The sequence below is a fragment of the Gekko japonicus genome, unplaced genomic scaffold (assembly GCF_001447785.1).
Source record: "Gekko japonicus isolate JY-2015 unplaced genomic scaffold, Gekko_japonicus_V1.1 scaffold2503, whole genome shotgun sequence".
NCBI classification, from domain to species: Eukaryota; Metazoa; Chordata; class Lepidosauria; order Squamata; family Gekkonidae; genus Gekko; species Gekko japonicus.
This window is the reverse complement of record NW_015167130.1, coordinates 67140-86120: the sequence shown is the minus strand read 5'-3', so window position 1 is coordinate 86120 and position 18981 is coordinate 67140. Positions and strand designations below refer to the sequence as shown.

The following is an 18981-nucleotide window of genomic DNA, read 5'->3' as shown; positions in this document are numbered from 1 at the left end:
TAAAAGTTGGCAACCCTAATGGATGTTCAGGACAAAACACGCTTCAACCTGCCCATGGCCGTTCCGGCCGTTGGGCTGGGGGGGCGCCTTTGCCTCCCAGCCAGAAGAGGCAGCCGGCATTTGGCGCCAAAAGCGCTGCACACGGGACTCTGTAGGGGGCGGGGCAGTGTGGGCTTAAAAGCCCAGCCCCGCCTCTCCTCAGCAGTCCCGCGCGTTTCGTCGGCCCACCCTCCCGCCCTGTTAGCAGTGCAGGCGTTTGCTGGTCGTCCAGTTTTTTGGGGGCCGGGTAGGAATTTTTCACCCCTTCCTGATTGGCACTTGGAGGGGGTATTTTTCGCCTACCCTGCACTGCGACAGTGATGCAGGTATTTATGAGGGCAAGTCGAGTTAGTTCAGTCGGTCACTTTTAATTTGGCAGGTTGATATGCGGTATACAGATTGCGGTCCGGTGAGCACCAGCTGTGGCAGGTTGATATGCGGTATACAGATTGCGGTCCGGTGAGCACCAGCTGACACCCATATTTGGGGTTGAAGGGGTCCTGTGAGTACAGCCTTTGTGCCTTGCGGCATGGGGCGGGGAAAACGGACTGCCTTCGGGACGGCCCTGTTTAGGTCCTCTCTTTGAGCCTTGCGGCTTGGGGGATGGGGCTACAGGGTTGTCTTGCAATGGCTAGCCGGCCGGATGGTAGCCCCTGCAGTGGGCTCCCACCCGGGGCAAGGGTGGCTCGCCCTATGGACATAGGTAAGGGAGGGGTCCTTGACCTCTGGCCTTGACCATAACGCAATTCTGTTTTGCCCTTGCCGTTGGTTCCAGCTAAACTTGTCCGTTAATAAAGTGGCCCTATAGTTAAACCCAACACTTGTGTCTGCCTCATTATTTCTGGCTTGGGGGGCAAATCAGAATTCTGTCCATCTCGAACTGCCCTATATATCATATAGATCCTGATTCATGAGCTTTCCTTCAAGCAGCCTGAATAGGTCTAGGAGTTCAAACAAGGCTTTCAACCATTTTATTGATAGTTATCCCATTTAAGTGTCCTCATTATTTCTGGCTTGGGGGGCAAATCAGAATTCTGTCCATCTCGAACTGCCCTATATATCATATAGATCCTGATTCATGAGCTTTCCTTCAAGCAGCCTGAATAGGTCTAGGAGTTCAAACAAGGCTTTCAACCATTTTATTGATAGTTATCCCATTTAAGTGTATATGGAGCTAATTTCAATGGAATTATCTTGATCCCTAAACTGATGTATTTCAGTAAATGTCTTCCATACATCTGTAAGTGTAGTCCAGTCAATGTCAATTTATGGCAACTCCAAGAACTGGCTTTCAAGGCAAATGAGAAGCAGAGGTTGTTTGCCATTGCCTTCCACTGCAGAGTCTTCCTTGGTGATCTCCCATTGTCAGCTAGGCCTCTGTTTAGTCCTGGCTGCCATGGGAGTGGGGTGACTCTGGAATGTTAAGTTTCATTTCTGCTGTGTCTTCTCTGTTTCTATTATCTCTGTTTGACCTTCAGTGCCTGGTGTACTATTTCTCATGGGAACTGATGTTCCTTACTTTGGCAGACTTCGACCTGGCCACTCATTGGCCTGGGCCATAAGGGGTCTCTTTGAGTAATGTATAACTGTTTGCTTTACATGCTTTTATTCAGTTCTAACACGAAATGGTTAAAATATCTGCATACTATCAATTGTCTCAATAAACTTTACTTTGAATGAAAGCTGTTGGGAACTGATTGCTGCAGGAGTCTGACACCCATCCACTTACAGGCCCAGGTTGCTTTCAATATCTGATAAGATCAGTCTATACCAATGGTATAATACCATGCCACCTTTCCCCTCCCAGATATATTCCATGGGCAAAGTATAATTATTTCCCCACCCCAAGGGGGTACTCTTATATTATTTTGTTAAATATGGACCATAGTAGCATAGTATATGTTTTAGAATGTCAAACTGGGTTGTGGGAGACCCAGACTTGAATCTCCATTCTGCAATACATGTGAACAGTCCTCCAGACCAGTCACTGCTTCTTTGTCTAACCTAGTCTATACTATTGTTGTTGTGAGCATAAAAGGCAAGAGGGGAGAATGATTTTGTAATGTACTTTAGTTCCCTATTTGGAAGGAGAGGGTTATCCCTTCAAGACTGGAGTATACATGAATAAATAAATAAATAAATAAATAAATAAATAAATAAATAAATGTTCTCACATATATCTTCATTTAGGTTCTTCAACACCCTTTAAGCACTTAGAAAAGTTCGTATAAGTTTTAATACCACTCATTGCATTGATAGACTTTGTACACACTACTTCCTACACCCTGGAATACATGTTCTCATTTTACCTCCTTCTTTCTTCCATAAAGGCCAATGGTGATTTCCAGTGCCTTTTTATTTGGTTAGGCCTTTATGAAGAATGAGGCTATTATGCTGAATGTTCTCCCTCATATGTGTCCAATCAGAGGTCCTTTTGTGGACTTAGGAAGAGATGTGAAAAAGCCTACCTTCCTGGCATCTATATTCTCAGTTAGCAACAAAAGGAAGGGCTGGACTTGGGGAGTTTCAGGGAAGGGGTTAGAATGGGTGGCATTTACGTATATTCTTAACTTCACATTGTATTATCTTGACCAGTCATGTAAATCTGCTAAACATTTATGTTTACTTCAGGCTGGTATCTACTACATTCCTTAAAGAAACAGAAAAGAGATTTTGTTGTCTTTAATGGTAGCCCATCCTAAATACTACACTGGGCCCACTCTGTCATTTCCATGGACACAGTGTAAGTATAAATCATAGAATCATAGAGTTGGAAGGGGCCATACAGACCATCTAGTCCAACCCCCAGCCCAATGCAGGACCAGCCTTTTGTGGACTTGGGAAATCTGACAAATATTCGTCCAGCCTCTTCTTGAAAGTTGTCAGTGATGGGGAGCTAACCACCTTTTTAGGCAGCTGATTCCACCTTTGAACTACTCTGATCATGAAATTTCCCCCCTAATATTCAGCCGATACCTTTCTGCATGTAATTTAAACCTGTTGCTTTGGATCCTATCCTCTGCTGCCAACTGGAACAGCTCCTTGCCCTCCTCCAAATGACAGCCTTTCAAATATTTTAAAAAAGAGCAGTCATGTCCCCCCTCAATCTCCTCTTCTCCAAACTAAACATTCCGAAGGCCCTTAGCCTTTCCTCGTAGGGCTCAGTCTCCAGACCCCTGATCATCCAGGTCGCTCTCTTGTGCATCCTCTCGATTTTGTCCACATCCTTTTTGAAGTGATGCCTCCAGAACTGTAATCTCACCCAGAGATACACATTACAGAGAGTCTTTAGAGAGCCAGTTTGGTGCAGTGGTTAAGTGTGTGGACTCTAATCTGGGAGAACCAGGTTTGATTCCCCACTCCTCCACTTGCACCTGCTGATGTGACCTTGGGTCAGTCACAAGCTCCGGCACAGCTGTCCTTGAAAAAGAGCAGTTTGTGTCCAAGTTCTCTCAGCCCCACCCACCTCACAGGGTGTCTGTTGTAGGGAGGGGAAGGGAAAGGAGTTTGTAAGCCGCTCTGAGACTCCAAGTGAAGGTCGGGGTATAAACCCAATCTCTTCTTCTTCTCCTCTCTTCTTTAATTTATTCTGCTAACTAGCAGCTCCTTCTTGTTCAGCTCAGGCTTTAGCAGAATAATGTAGCATTTAGGGGGAAAGATACATGCCTATCATGCCATGTCCCGTGGAATAGTCTTGCTACAAAGACTGTGAGAATCCCTGCAAGTTGTTGGTACTTCACAGTATAAAGCCAGTCACTTGGCACAGGAGGTCTGATGTGGCTTTATGGCTTAAATTCTTGATACCATTTAATGAGATTTCTGACTGGAAGGGGGAATCAATTTTAGAGGCCAAACTGCAGGCCCCTTCTGAAGCTTCCAGCAGGCATGGATTGGCTTTGTATCTGCTGGGTACTTAGTGAGTTTAGGGTTGGTCTGAGGGTTAGAGTTGCTCCCCATAGTGATAGCAGCTCACATCTGGGTGAGACTCTGTTTTGGTGTGGTAAAATACCAGCAGCCCTGGCCCTGGTTGCCCAGACAGCTCAGTCTGATTGTATCTGAAAAGCTAGGCAGGGTTGGCTTTGGTTACTACTTGGAAGGGAGACCACAAAGAAATCCCAGGGTTTCTCACACTAGCTGTTTGTCTTTTGCTTTGAAAACCCTATACAGGCCACATAAATTGGCTGCAATGTGATGGCACTTTCAACCACTCACAGGACAGTGGTTCAGTTTCCAGCTTCCAAGTCTGTTAGAATTATGAGGCTACCTACTGCATTTATTCTTCAGTGTTTATATAGCGATATTTTGTTTACTGGTAGAATTGATGGTGCATGATCATGTTCTTAGGGTGCCAGCTTTCAGGAACTGGCACCTGATACAGAGAAAGGTCCAGGATCGATGTCAGTATGACTTCTGTGGAACCTTGGCATTGGGAAGCTCACAGAGTAGTGGGGACATCTTAACAACAGGCACGTGGGGATTGTATAGTAGGAGCACCTGGGAGTCCCATGGTTTGAGCAAGTTGGTAGGATTAGTAGATGATTTCTGCAACTCTTCGCAGATCTGAATGGTTAGGGTCTTTTGATTAATAACAAGATGACAAGATACTCAATGATCCCCCCTCTCAGTTGCTGGAGTGACACATAAGGGGAGGGAGAGGAAAGCTAAATGTTTTCTGGACTCTGTTTTCTGTTCAGGTAAGGATAAATTAAGCCAGCTGTAATACAGGCTAAGTTTGGCACCAGAGCTGGTTTCTCTCCAACACTGGCATCCATGGTAGAAGCAACTTGTACTATGTTAGGGATGGGAGTCAACCATTAATAAAATTGGTAATTAATACATAGGTGTTCTGTGGCCTTATTTGGGGGTTCTAATAAAACTGCAATGTATTTCGCTACTCCAAATGGTTTAGGAAAGGCAGAATGCATATGTCCTTTCTCTTGTTCCCCATCCCGTTTGTTTCTTCATTGCACAGTCTGCATTTCTTGCTGGCCAGCATTCAAAAAGAGAAACTTGAATGCCCTCCTTGCTAGTTGTGCTAGTGAAGAATAGAAGAAACTCATAGTTATATCTGGGGGGGGGGGAGTTTCTTCCATAGCATCACAATAATCTACACTCTGCAAGAGATAATTATCTCCCCCGCCTGCAATTATCCCGATTGGTGAATTTTGTTAACTGATCAAAGCTCTGGTGAGTTTCAACTAGGCACCAGAAAACCCTAAAGAAATAAGTCTGGAAGTGCTTATAAGAAACTTCCTTTGCCACAGAAAGCTAGGAAGAGGGAAGGCAGGACCCCAGCAACCTGATTTAGCACATTTTGTTGTTGATCGGAATGTGTGCAACCCCAGCCAGATTTGGAGGCATGATTTTTGCCTGTGCCAAGCCTCGATATAAAGCGGATAAATTTCTCATCCTCTCTCCAAGCTCGCCCATTATTTGATGGGCACAGGAAAGGCTGAATCCTGAGAGAAGCTGTGTCACCAGCATCATGAGACTGGGCGTGTTACTCACTTGGCTGTCACACATGATAAAAAATGTGGTTACTGTGCAGAGCCTTGTGAAGGATCCCCTCTCTGGCCCATATGAGCAGTACCAGTCAGGGGACCTCCTCATTGGTGGCATTGTTTCTCAGATCTCTCCATACCTTCACTCATTGTGTTTCAGAGAATGGCCTCCAGAAGATTTGCTTAAGGTTCCAGAGTAAGGTTTTATTTTTTTTATTTTTTCTGAATCATGTGAGAATGTCACAAAGTTTTAAATGCTTTAAGGAATTGTTGAATTGCTTAAAGGAATAGCTTGCTGGCTTACTCCACTCCACATTTTTTTTCTTCCTTCCCAAATGTCTGTCCATTCTGTTCTGTTGGTAGTGGATATGGGTTTTCTTCTCCCATAAAGTAATGCTTTCAATATTTTGGAAAGTAAGGGTGGAGAGAAGAGTGATACACTAATGGTGCTAAACAATGACAAAGGTGGCAGGTGGAGTGTTCGTAGAGACTGGTAGAGAATGGAAGTCATAAAAATGTGTCCCTTTACTGAGGCTATCACATTCTGGGGCACATCGTGACTCACTGGAAAGGATGGTAAGGAATATTTGAAGGCAGTGGGGAAAGAGGAAGGCAGAACATGAGATGGATTGATACAATAAAGGCAGCCCCAGTGCTCGGTTTGCAAGATTTGAGCCAGGTTCTTAATGACACAGCATTCTGGAGGTCATTAATTCATACGGTTGCCGTAAATCGGAAGTGACTTGATGCCAGATAGCACACCCTCCATGCTAAAGATATTATGAATCACCCAGGACCTTTCCTGCACAGTGGTTATGTATGTAATTTAATACCATGTATGAGAGAGAGAGAGAAAAGACTTCATGTTTGTTGCTTATAAAATCTGTAAGTAACAGATAGACAGCAGAAAAGTGACAGCAGAAATATCAAACATAAGATTAATTCAGTGTGGGGTTCCCCTAAGGCATTTAGGTTGGTCTTTGTTCTGCTGTGAGATTCTGAAGATTCAGACTACAAGGGCTGGGTGGGAGTAGCTGGCAATCCAAGAACTGAGAATTGAAGACCACCCCAGGATACACACCTGTTTTCCTAATTTAGAAAAAGAAAATCACCAAAAACTTAAGTGACATCCTAAAGGTTAATATGTTTTTACAGGCTATACACATATCAACATAATGGGTAAATGAATGCAACTTAAATATATGGGAGGGGATATTGTTTTATACATTATAAATGAACCCAAAAGGGTATCCATAATATTCTAAACAGACCACAGATACTGGTGTACTAACACATTTTAAAAGACGATTTGACTAAAGAGCATGCTCTTAGCATCAGCAATAACAAAAAAGGTGTACATGTAGACATCAAAACCAGTGTTATGATAAAAATGACATGCTGCAGTGTAGCGTTCACCTAAGAAATCACATCAATCTCTTTCTAAAGGATGGTGACCAAGTTCTACCAGCATGTCCTAACTTTGGTGTTTGCAACGAAGGAGATCAATGAGAATCTCAGCATCTTGACCAATGTCACTCTTGGTTTCCACATCTGCGACAGCTACTACAATGCAAGGATGACCTATCACAGCACCCTGGACCTGCTCTTCAAATCAAATGTATATGTCCCTAATTACAAATGTGGTAAACAGAAAAACTTAATGGCCGTCATTGGGGGACTCAGTGCTGATATCTCCTTCTACATGGCAGACATCTTAGGTCTCTACAAAATCCCACAGGTAAAGATCCATGCATGGAGAATCCATGCAAAGAAATGCCACTGCCTTCTTTCTTGGACATTCTTTGTTTCTAGTAGAGAATAAATCATGACTGACAGAAAGGTCTCCATGATATTTCATCAAGTAAGCCAAAAGGAAATTTACTTCATAAGGGAGTAAAGTATGGAGTAATATAGGGATCAGTTAGCAGATTCTTTTTTTCATTTCAAAGGGATTTTGTCAAAAAAAAAAAATCGACCACCACGGGTGCTGGTAGGCAGTCCCACCCCGTACAAATGTGGCCCTAGTTAGGGAGTAATGTGACTAGCATCCTCTCTGTAAACCACACAGAGACCTCCAACGGGGATTAGGGTGGTATAAGAAATTGAAGATATAAATAAATAAATAATTGCATAAACAGGCATATCTATAAGGGGACTCTTTTTTAAAGGGGGGGAAATGTAAGATCCAAGTCCAATAGCACCTTAAAGAGCACCATGCTTTCCACAGTAGAGGCTTTTGAAAGTAGTTTATACCCTGGAAATCTTTTTTTTGGTCTCTAAGGTGCTGTTGGATGAATTTTGATGTTCTATTGAAGACCATCATGGCTACCTCCTGAAATTATCTGTTTATTTCCTTTAAGCTCACATATGGCTCATTTGCTCCAGAGGATGCAACAGACGTCCCTTCCTTTTACCGCACGGTGCCAAATGAAGCCCATCAGAATATGGGGATTGTGCAGTTGCTTCTCCACTTCAGATGGACGTGGGTTGGGCTTCTTATTGTAGATGAGGACAGTGGAGAACATTTCTTGAAGACCCTGGAACCACTGCTTGCTCAGAATGGCATCTGTTTGGCATTCACAGGAAGAATCCCAAAGCAAAGCAATTGGGATGAAATGTCAGAGAGTTTTGATCTTTTCAGAAACAGATATCAACATTTCATAGACAGTAAAATAAATACAGTAATTCTATATGGAGGACCTATGGCCATAATATCATTGACCACTGCAATGCTTTTTGAAGATTCTGCATATGAGGAAAGTGTATCAATTAGAACAGTGTGGATTTTGACAGCCCAAGTTGATTATGTACTAACCAGCCTTCAAAGGATCTTCAGTTTCAACTTCTTCAACAATATCCTGTCTTTCACAGTTCACTCTCATAAGGTTCTTGGGTTCCAGAAATTCCTTCAGATTGTAAAACCTGATTCCACACAGGAAGATGGCTTTCTCGGGTGTTTCTGGGAACAAGCATTTCACTGTTCATTTCCAAATTCCAAGGAGCCAATGAAAGATAATTCCACATGTACTGGGGAGGAGAGGCTGGAGAGCCTTCCTGGTTCTATTTTTGAAATGCATATGACTGGCCACAGCTATAGCATCTACAATGCCGCCTATGCCATAGCACATGCTTTGCATGCCATGGTTTCATCCAGATACCATTGCAGAACAATGGTGGGTGGCAAAAGAATTGACCTTCAAGGTCTCCAGCCTTGGCAGGTACTGTCTCCATAATAAAATGTCACCATTACCCTTCATATCATATCAACCTGTATTTGGATCCTGAAAGAAAGTCAAGCTTACATTTCCATCTTTTATCGTTGTAGTAGATCAGGCTTTTGAGGGTGGTCTGGAAGGAAACAAATAGATATGTTTGAAGGAAAGATGTTCCAGAACCTCGGCTGCAATCATACGCACAGTTAGACCCAACATAGGTGCAAAGGCTGGGCAGATTTAAAGGGCCCAATCAGACAGCAACATCTGGGAAGTGTCCCGCAGTCATCGGTGATCCGTGCTGCTCTGCCACAGAAGCGGTCTAAAAAGACACCAGAGAAAATCCGGTTCTAAACGGGTTGTGACAGGCTACAGACGGACATTCCCTTGTCTGATCTTACAAGCGTGCACTCAATTCAAGTCAAGTCAAGTCAGCCTTTATTGGCATAAAACATCAGTAAACAAGCGTGCACTCATGCCATTGGCATGGTCTGATCAGGACATCCCGGCTCAGTGCCATTCCGCCCCCCCTCGCAGTATGCACATCATTGCATACCCATTGGGGGCCCTAAGTGCAGAGGTGCGATTCCTTGTTTATGCACATGGGAAACAAATGGTAAAAAAAAAACCAACTCACCCACAGTTGCATCTAATCACACAGTGACGGGCTGTGCCTGCTGTTACAACGGGCTGTGTGATCTCACAACTGCGGGTCGATTTACTCTGGAGGGAATAGCCTCACTCCCTCCCCCCACTTCATCTGGCATGTGTGACCACAACCTTCAGCTTGTAAACTTCTCTATGTTCTTACTTCTATTCTATTCTATTCTATTCTATTCTATTCTATTCTATTCTATTCTATTCTATTCTATTTTATTCTAAACCACCAAGAAAGACTCTGAAGAGGACTGCAATGGCAAACCACTTCTGCTTCTCACTTGCCGTGAAAGCCCCTTGCTGCAGTCTCCATAAGTCATTTGTGACTTGCTGGCACTTATGTATGTAGTATTTCTTCAAAATAAGAAGATAAGAACTTAAAAGTAGCCATACTGGATTAGATCAGTGGTCCACCTAGTACAGCATCCTACTTCACACAACGGTCCTAGTCAAATGCCACAGGGCAGCCCATGTATAGATGCTTCCAGTGCCCAATACTCATGGGCATTCTGTCTCTGAACTCAGAGGTCCTATTGAACTATCACGATAGACACATTTCCCACAAATCTGTCCAACTTCATTTTAGATACATTTAAGTCAGTGGTTATCACCACATCTTGGGCTGGTGAGTTCTACAAGTTAACTGCACAGTTTTCTAGGGTGAGCCTGGGTTCTTCTGTTATAGAGTGGGGGAAAAATTCCTCTCTTTTTTCTATGCCATGTATAATTTTGCAAACATCTGTCAAGTTACTCTTCAGTTGCCCTTTGCTTCTGAACTGAAAAATTGCAGATGTATTCACCTTGCCTCACAGAGCAACCTGTTCATCCTAAGAACATTTTGGTTGTCATTTTCAGCATTTCCCCCCAGCCCTTCGAAATCCTTTTTTGAGATTAGGCAACCAGAACTGTACAGTGTTTCAAATGTCCCCTAGATTTATATAGTAATTACTATATTGATAAATTTATTGCTAATTCCTTTCCAGATGAAGGATTTGAAATACCATCCCTATTCTTACCACAAATCGTTGGCACTTAGAATCATAGATTTTACTCTCTGCTCATCCTGTTGCCTCCACATCTCCCCAAACAAGACCCTCAACCTGTAACAAGAGATTAAAACCTAAGATGTGTTAAGAAAAGAATAAATTATGGAAATAATATTTGTTTCTTTTTTAACTAGCTCCATACATTCCTTCAAGACATTTTGTTCAACAACTCAGCTGGAGAAGACCTGTCCTTTAATAAGAACTGGGAAATGGGAGCTGCATTCGACATCATGAATCTGATTACGTTCCCAAACCATTCCTTCAGCAGAGTGAAAGTTGGAAGGGTGGATGCTGATGCTCTAGAAAGAAGCAGATTCATTGTTCATGAGGATATGATTGAGTGGCACAGTATTTTTAACCAGGTATGGCCTTCCAGACTATTCTTGGTGGCCATTATCTGGGCTTGTCAAAGGCTGGTAGTTCCCCATCATAGATTATCAGCCCCTGTCATGGATAATCAGGCTGTATCACAAAATGAGAGCCACCAATTGTTTCAAGAACTAGAGAAAGGATAAAAATTAAAGTGTCAGATGGTCTCTTAATATTTGCAATTTTAAAATTTTGCATCTATGTCAAACATAGCGAAATGAGGCATTGCTGTGAATATGCAAGGTCTTTGCTCTGTTCTTCAAATGTTGCTTATCTAAGCAAGAGCCACAAGAATAATGAATGTCATGATCACAAAGTTCTACTGGTTTGGAGTCATTTTATTTCATATGATCACTGTCTTTATTAACAATTTAAAGACTAACAAGAGCTTTCTTGAACAGGCAGACTAATATGGCAACCCATCTTTATTAACAATTGTTAGACTTATGAAGGAATGTGGAATGGTACAGTATAACATGACCTTGTCAGATCTCAGATGATAAGCAGGATCAGTACATGGAAGAGAGACCACCAAGGAAGACTGCAGAAGAAGGCACTGGCAAACCACCTCTGCTTCTCACTTGCCTTGAAAGCCCCTTTCTGGGGTTACCATACATTGGTTATGACTTCAATGTGCATATATACGTATGTAGGCTTATGAGGGAGCCAGTTAAGAAGGCTTAATGGATCACAACTGACCACTACCTGATGATTACTATTCCTATGGAATAAGAAACTGGGGCCCCGGTCACACGGGCCAGATATTGGGGGGGGGAGGCGTGGTTGTTTGCCCTGGGGCTAAAGAACGTGCGGTTGCACGAGCAGACCTACCGTGGAGGTCCCGTGGAGGTCCTGTGGTAGGGGGGAGGTGAAGATCACTCCACAGTCCTGCAGCATGGCAAAGAAGTGGGGCACGGGGGCAAACGGGGTTGTTGTTTTTTAAAAAACTCAAATGTGCGCATGCTCCCTCGGGTGCTTGTGCGCATCCGTGGAGACTTTGAAAAAAATTTTTTGTGAGGGGACATGGGCGGGCGCCGGAACTACCACTGGAAACCCGATCAAACACCCGCCCTTGCCCCGCAGTTTCAGGAAACTAGTACCTCTGAGGTACTAGTTTTTTACCCCACATCTTGAGCGGGAAGCCTCGGGTGAGCCACGGAAGCTCAACGCTTCCCAGATGTGGCGGTAAGATCGTGCCCAGAAAATCTGCCTATCTTCCGTCTCTCTAGCATGCCTACTGCTCCGTGTGACTGCAGCCTGGGTTGAATAGCCTATTTCTTCTCTCTTGAGTCTTAATTTGCCTTATCTAAGCAGGAGACATTTTTCCCATTTCAACTATGCACTATTTTTCATTAAATGTACAGTAGGACAATCTGTAACCTTTCAAACTCTTAACTCCTTTTATGTTTTGGTATAGGCCCCACCTCTTTCTCTCTTTATCCAAGGCAAAAGCAGCAAAAATATCATCTGCCGTGATCGGAAATCCTAAACAGTCCATTGAATGTTCTGCTTTATTGCATGTCAAATGTTCACCTTTACAATATATATTTTTTGTGAGCAGTGTGTAATTTCTCCCACCATCAATGACTTTCAAATACTGGCATAGGTGGTGCCCATTTCTGTGTGCAATGACTACTGTCGTCCTGGTTATCAGAAGATAAAGACAGAAGGGGAGATGTTTTGCTGCTACAACTGTGATCCATGCCCAGAAGGAAAGATTTCAGACAGCAATGGTAGGTGATGTAGTGCATTAGATTTCCCATCATTCTGGTTGGCTGCAGATTACCATTTCCCTAAGAATACTTTAAATAAAAGAAGTGATGCTCACCTCACATCTCCAAGTTTGGCTTGTCCCAGAAATTTCCCCAGTACCTAAAAAATCTAAACCTTTCTCCTGCACCACTTTCTTATTCACACATCAATGTTACCCAAACTGGACCCAGAGAGAGGGAAATTAGCTTGTTACAGGGTCTCCAGCTAGATGAGCAAAGGCTCTTTTGTCGGTTTATATGAAGGTTTTGTTCTAGCGTAATATTCTGAAGAGAAAAAGTGACAGAGACCAACCAACTCAAAAATTGCAGGAAAAAATTGCAGAATATCATTGCATGGGAGTCCCTTATGTCCATACCTCTTGGTATCCCGCTGGCAACCCTACTAGCCCTTACTCAAAAATGAGCTTTACTTGTATGTCCTTCTTTAATTGTCTCTTTCTTTCCCTGCAAAACGTTCTCATTCTGAACATCCTAGAAACTTATTTCTTAGACCCTTGACCCCTAATTAACTCTGCTTACAGCTGGGACCTCTGGCTCCTTTCCAAGCCTTGCACAATAGCCAGTAATATCAGATGATTCATCTCTGTCAGCAAAAGCCCCTCCCACAAGGACCATGTGTTTAAGCTAAGAGCTGGAAGTAAGCTTCGGACAATTTAAACCCCAAACAGTTCAAAAACCCAAGTAAAGTGCACATAGACTTCCTCTTTGCTTCTTTCAGTGGCTGCACACTAAACTCCCCCAATTAGCATGACCTGTTTGCAGGCTTTGGCCAGGAACTACCATCTGACTTCTTAGCATGTTAACCTGTACTAAATTCTGATTAACACCATCAGACTGCACATCTATTATTTCACCAGCAGGTTCAAATATCCGGGTTGACTTTCCAGTATGTGCTAAAAACAGATTTATATAAATATAAACTTTCATGAATAGCATGTTTTCTTAAAGGCGATTAAAGATCTAACACAATACCCCTTAATTTAAACAATGACTACTAATATATCATCTGCAGCAACAGAACAAGAATGTTCTTGAATATTCCTATCTAGAATGAGCAGTTAAAATGTACCATAAGCAATGCCTTCCACATCTAAATGAAGTTCTGAAAAGCATGATGGGTCATTATACTTCTCTGTTTTCAGATGCGGTTGACTGTATTAAATGCCCTGATGATAGATTTCCAAGCAAGGACCAAGATGGATGCATCCCAAAAGTTCTAAGCTTCCTGTCCTTTCAAGAACCTTTGGGGATCAGTTTAGCCTCTGTTGCTGTTTCTTTTTCTCTCATCACAGCCTTAGTCCTAGGGATTTTTGTTAAATGGAAAGACAGCCCCATTGTCAAAGCCAGCAATCGGGATATCACCTACACTCTCCTTGTTTCCCTTCTGCTCTGTTTCCTTTGTTCATTGTTGTTCCTTGGACAACCAACAAAGATATCCTGTTTCTTCCGACAAGCTGTTTTCAGCATCATATTTTCAGTAGCTGTTTCTTGTGTCCTGGCCAAAACCATCACTGTGGTTGTAGCTTTCATGGCCACCAAACCAGGTTCCAAGATGAGGAAGTGGGTAGGGAAAGGATTGACTAACTCCATTATCCTTTCATTCTCCCTCATTCAAGCAGCTATTTGCATGGTATGGCTAGGAACATCTCCCCCATTCCCAGATTTTGATACACAGTCATCGAGTGAAGAGATCATCACTGAATGTAATGAAGGGTCTGTTCTTATGTTCTATATTGCCCTAGGCTACATGGGAGTTCTGTCCATCATCAGCTTGACTGTGGCTTTCCTAGCCAGAAAATTGCCTAGCAGTTTCAATGAAGCCAAATTCATCACCTTCAGTATGTTTATATTTTGTAGTGTTTGGGTCTCTTTTGTCCCAACCTATCTGAGCACCAAAGGGAAATACATGGTAGCTGTGGAGATTTTCTCTATCTTAGCCTCCGCTGCTGGCTTACTGGGTTGTATTTTTTCCCCAAAAAGTTACATTATTCTGGTGAGGCCTGAGTTGAATGAGAAGAAACAACTAATTAGGAGAACAAATTAAATACTCTATTGTTCTATGTTCTTTTCCCACATTCCTATAGGACAGATGTGTCTGCCCCTACTCTTTATGGAAGACAAGGCTGGGGCAATGGTTCTTCATCTTTGTGCAGTTGAGCCAAATATGTGAAGATCATAGAGTGGGATCTTTTTGGTGGATCTCTATTTCTGGAGTAGACATTTGTTATAAACTAGCCACCCCCACGAGCTCCTTAACTAATTTCGATTAGCATGGGATTATCAGGTTCCCTGAAGGGGTCAGGATAGAATTTTTGGTGCTGCCATCAAATGGACCTAGAAGCGGCCCCTTTTCTTACTGTTTGGCCAGATTTGTGCAGAACATTAGTATCCATTAAAAGCTGTTTGTTAGCAGGATCTTGCTTTAGTGAGGCTTTGAAGCTCTGCTAATCTTAAAGCATTTGTTTAATGCTTTATGTGTTATTTCTTCATTTGGAAGTACAAGTAAAATGTGTTTCTTTTGTGAAATCTATAAAATGTGCTGTTTGTACAATCTGTTTTATGTCTGAAGGAAGCTTTTTTTTCAAGTGTAAGAGTGATATAAATGAAGGCTGGAAAATAAACTTGTCCTTCTTGACAACTCTTTACTGAAGTGTTTTGTCTGAGCTGGTGTACACTGATTTGAATTAGTCTGAATAAATCTGAGCTGGTTTGAAATAGTTTAAATTCCTGGACTAATCTTCCAATTAAATCCCGATCCATGAAACTTCTGATCAATGGCTAGTATATATTCCAAACAAATATTTCAGTATTTCAAAATATATAATATATTTGCAGGGTGGGAGGGAAGGCAGCATGGTATAACCCAATCTCAACAGATCTCAAAAGCTAAGCTTCTGATCAATACTTGGAAGAGAGCCCACTGTCAGTTAGGCCTCTAGCTGCCATGGAGTGAGGGGGTGCCTCTGGAATGTTAGGTTTCTCTTTCTCTGTGCCTTCAGTGCTTTTTTATCTCTGTAACATGAGCATTTGGCCTTGGTATCTACCATCAGCTTTCTCTTGGGAAAATAGACTTGTTAACTCTGGCGGGCTTTTACCTACTCCTTTTTTGGCTCTCGGCCATCAGGGGACTCTCTTGAATTATATATATCTACTTGCTCTGAACGCTTATTGCCAGTTCTAACACGAGATGTGTAAAGATAATCTGCATACTTCAGTGTCTCAATAAACTTCACTCCTTTGTATGAAAGTTGTTGGGAACTGATTGCTGCAGGAGTCTGACAACGACTAAGTCTCTCTCTGCAGAGGAAGGCAATGGTAAACCTCCTCTGCTTCTCACTTGCCTTGAGAGCCCCTTGGTGGGGTTGCCATAAGTCAGCTTTGACTTGACAGCACTTTACACACATGTGTGTAGGGGAGAGACTTCATGAAGGTTTAATTGCTGTGATTTCTAAATTGATGAACTACATGAAATATACAGATGTTGACAGCAGAGTGTGGGGTTAGAGTGTGTGACTAGATCTGAAAGACCCAGGTTTGAATTGCTTAATTTCATCCATACTCTACCTTTTCCCCAAATGGGGATCCAAAGTGGCTTCCATTGTCCTCCTCACCTCTATTGTATTATCATAACAACCATGTTAGGTCGGTTTGCTTGAGAGTGTGTGACTAGTACACACACTGCTGTTTATTGAACCTTGCTGAGTGACCTTGCACTCCTTACTCTCTCTTAGCCTAACTTACCTCACATGGTGGTTGCTGTGAGAGTAAAATGCTGGAGGGGAAGCCACTTTGAGTCTCCACTATGTATAAAAATAAGTTATAAATAAATAAATACATGTTCTCACGTGCCTTTCCTCAGTTTCCTTAGAGCCCTTCCAGGACATAGAAACTTACTTCATGATTCAAAGTGTTTTTATGGAGCAATGGACTCTCTGTAGACCATTCTTTTTCTCCAAGGTCTAACAAACCCACCAGCCTCTCTCTAAAAGTTGCATGACAGGTTGTCTAAGAATTGTCATGATGTACACACAACCACATACACGCATTCCACTGTGTTAGACACACATGTTGACTACCACCTTTCTACTTCTGGTTGCTTGTGGTATCCAGTGGTAGATATCCCTAAAATGATCACCAAAAAGTGTCATGAATTGTGTGGACGTGGCAGCTTGGTATTGATTTTGTTTGTTAGATATGAGCAAGCTCCAGATAAGACAATTGACTTCCCTAGGAAAACCCTTCTCTGCTTTCTCCACCTGGATCTTTTACCAGGTCCTTTTAGTTCCACACATGTTGACTACCACCTTTCTACTTCTGGTTGCTTGTGGTATCCAGTGGTAGATATCCCTAAAATGATTGCCAAAAGTGTCAATTTGAATAGTGTGGACTTGGCAGCTTGGTTTGATAGATATGAGCAAGCTCCAGATAAGACAATTGACTTCCCTAGGAAAACCCTTCTCTGCTTTCTCCACTTGGATCTTTTACCAGGTCCTTTTAGTTCCTGCCCTGGCTACTGCCAAGGCCTGCGAGAGGTGCTCCTTGCTCCCATCTTGGACAGAAATGCTATCCTCTTAGTCCGTAAAATACTTAGATCCCTCCAGAGTGCAGAAACCCCCCAGCCTCTCTGACTACTGTCCTTCCCAGCTTCTTGCTGGTAGGCAGAAACGTACCTGTCCATCTTCAAGTTGGCTAAGAAATGACATGATTCAGACACAACTGTATACACATATTTCCCTGTGCTAGACAGACATAGACACACATCTTGGCCACCATATTACTACTTTGGGTTACTTGCAGTATCCAGAGGTAGGCAGGCCTAACATGAAAACTAAAGAAGTGTCAGCTGGAATTGTCTGGACTTGATATTTCATATTTGCTCATGAGATTTGAGCAGTCTGGAGCCAGGATGATTGGGTGCAGGAGGGAAGATCTGCAGCTTCCCATGTAGGCTTTTTATCATGGAGAGACATTCTGTTCAGACAGCAGCACAACATTGAGGGCTGAAAAACTGATTCACAGATTCTGCATTGTGATCTACCAAGCAAAAAAAGTTGGGGATGATATACTTATTTCCAATAGGGGCTGCGAAAAGTCAGCCATGGCATACTTATTTTCACTAGAGGTTGCCAAAAGTCAGTGGGGGGGGGGGAGAGAGAAATAGTGCTAGAAGGCAGCAGACTTGGAAGGTGGAAAATATCCTCTCCTTTACAAAATAAAGGGAATATAACAACTTCCCTATCAGATACATTGGTTGGAGTGTCAGATTAGGGTCAAGGAGATATATGTTCTAATGCCACATACTTCTGGCTAAGTTATGGTGGGTCAAACACTCTCAGCCATACCCACCACATAAAGCTGGAAGGATACAATGGAGGAGAGAAGAATGCTGGAAGCCACTTGGGGCTGCCAATGGGGAGAAATGTAGAGTATGTTGATTCCTATAAACCTAATTTTGGGTACAGCTCACCAATTAAAGATGATCACTATTGTTACTTTATCTGGTACTCTGCAGCTCTTTTGGTAGGATGAAGAACTGCTTCTTCAGTATTCAAGGTACAGTTAAATATTGCCAGGATAGTGTGGTGTGGGGTTGGAGAGCTGAGCAAGCAGCAGCAGTTCTCATCATCCTTAATAAAAGGATCTGTCCATTCCAGTTTAATGGCATCCCGCTAGCGGACGCATTCCCCAGACCTCTCGGGGAGGCAATCCGCGCATCAGCGGTTTGGAGGGAGGGTGATTGTTCGCTCACACACACCCCCGGAGCTTTGTTGAAAGGCTTCTAGCCATGGGGCTTTTGAGGGGTGGCCTCTTCACCAGTGTGATGCTGGAGAATTGAGGCACTTCTTCACCCCTCTGGTCCAGCCGTTGGGCATCCAAATGGAACTAGAGATGCCAACTGGAACAAGCGTTGGAGATCAGGCATTGTAAACGTACCTGTGGTGAGGTCTCCAGCCCACCAATGAACAGTGAGTTGAGTTTAACGCAAACACCAGGATGATAAAAGAAAGCCCCCCAGGATCAGCAAGACTAGTGAGCAGGGGAGGGGCCCCCCATATGCATGAGTAAAACAATGATCTCCCAAGGGGGGGCAGAACTATAAGCGTTAAAATCTGTTTTGATAAGTACACGAGAGCGTGAAAAAGTGCTTGGCCGAATTGCAAAGACTTTAGCAAAAGTTTTTAAAAGTTAACAATCCATAAAAATGGCACTGAGAAAAGTGGAGAAAGAAAGGCAGGCGAAACTGGAACCGACTGGAACCATGAGCCCCCGACTGGAAGATCACAGAGTTTTCTAAGCGTCTAGCAGACTTTTTGTTCCCTCTACTGGATCAGATGATGAATATCAATCAACAGCTGACAACATTAAACCAAAATTTTGCAGCTGA

The 18981-nt window shown here is 42.9% G+C and overlaps 1 protein-coding gene across 1 annotated transcript; it reads left to right on the top strand.

The window, feature by feature from the left end:
• Positions 1 to 6987: 6987 nt before the first annotated feature.
• Positions 6988 to 14640, top strand: LOC107111985 (vomeronasal type-2 receptor 26-like). Its single transcript, XM_015413040.1, has 5 exons — positions 6988 to 7278; positions 7901 to 8758; positions 10590 to 10817; positions 12431 to 12557; positions 13739 to 14640. The coding sequence occupies exons 1-5, from the start codon at positions 6988 to 6990 to the stop codon at positions 14638 to 14640; spliced, it is 2406 nt and encodes an 801-aa protein (XP_015268526.1).
• The last annotated feature ends 4341 nt before the right edge of the window (positions 14641 to 18981 follow it).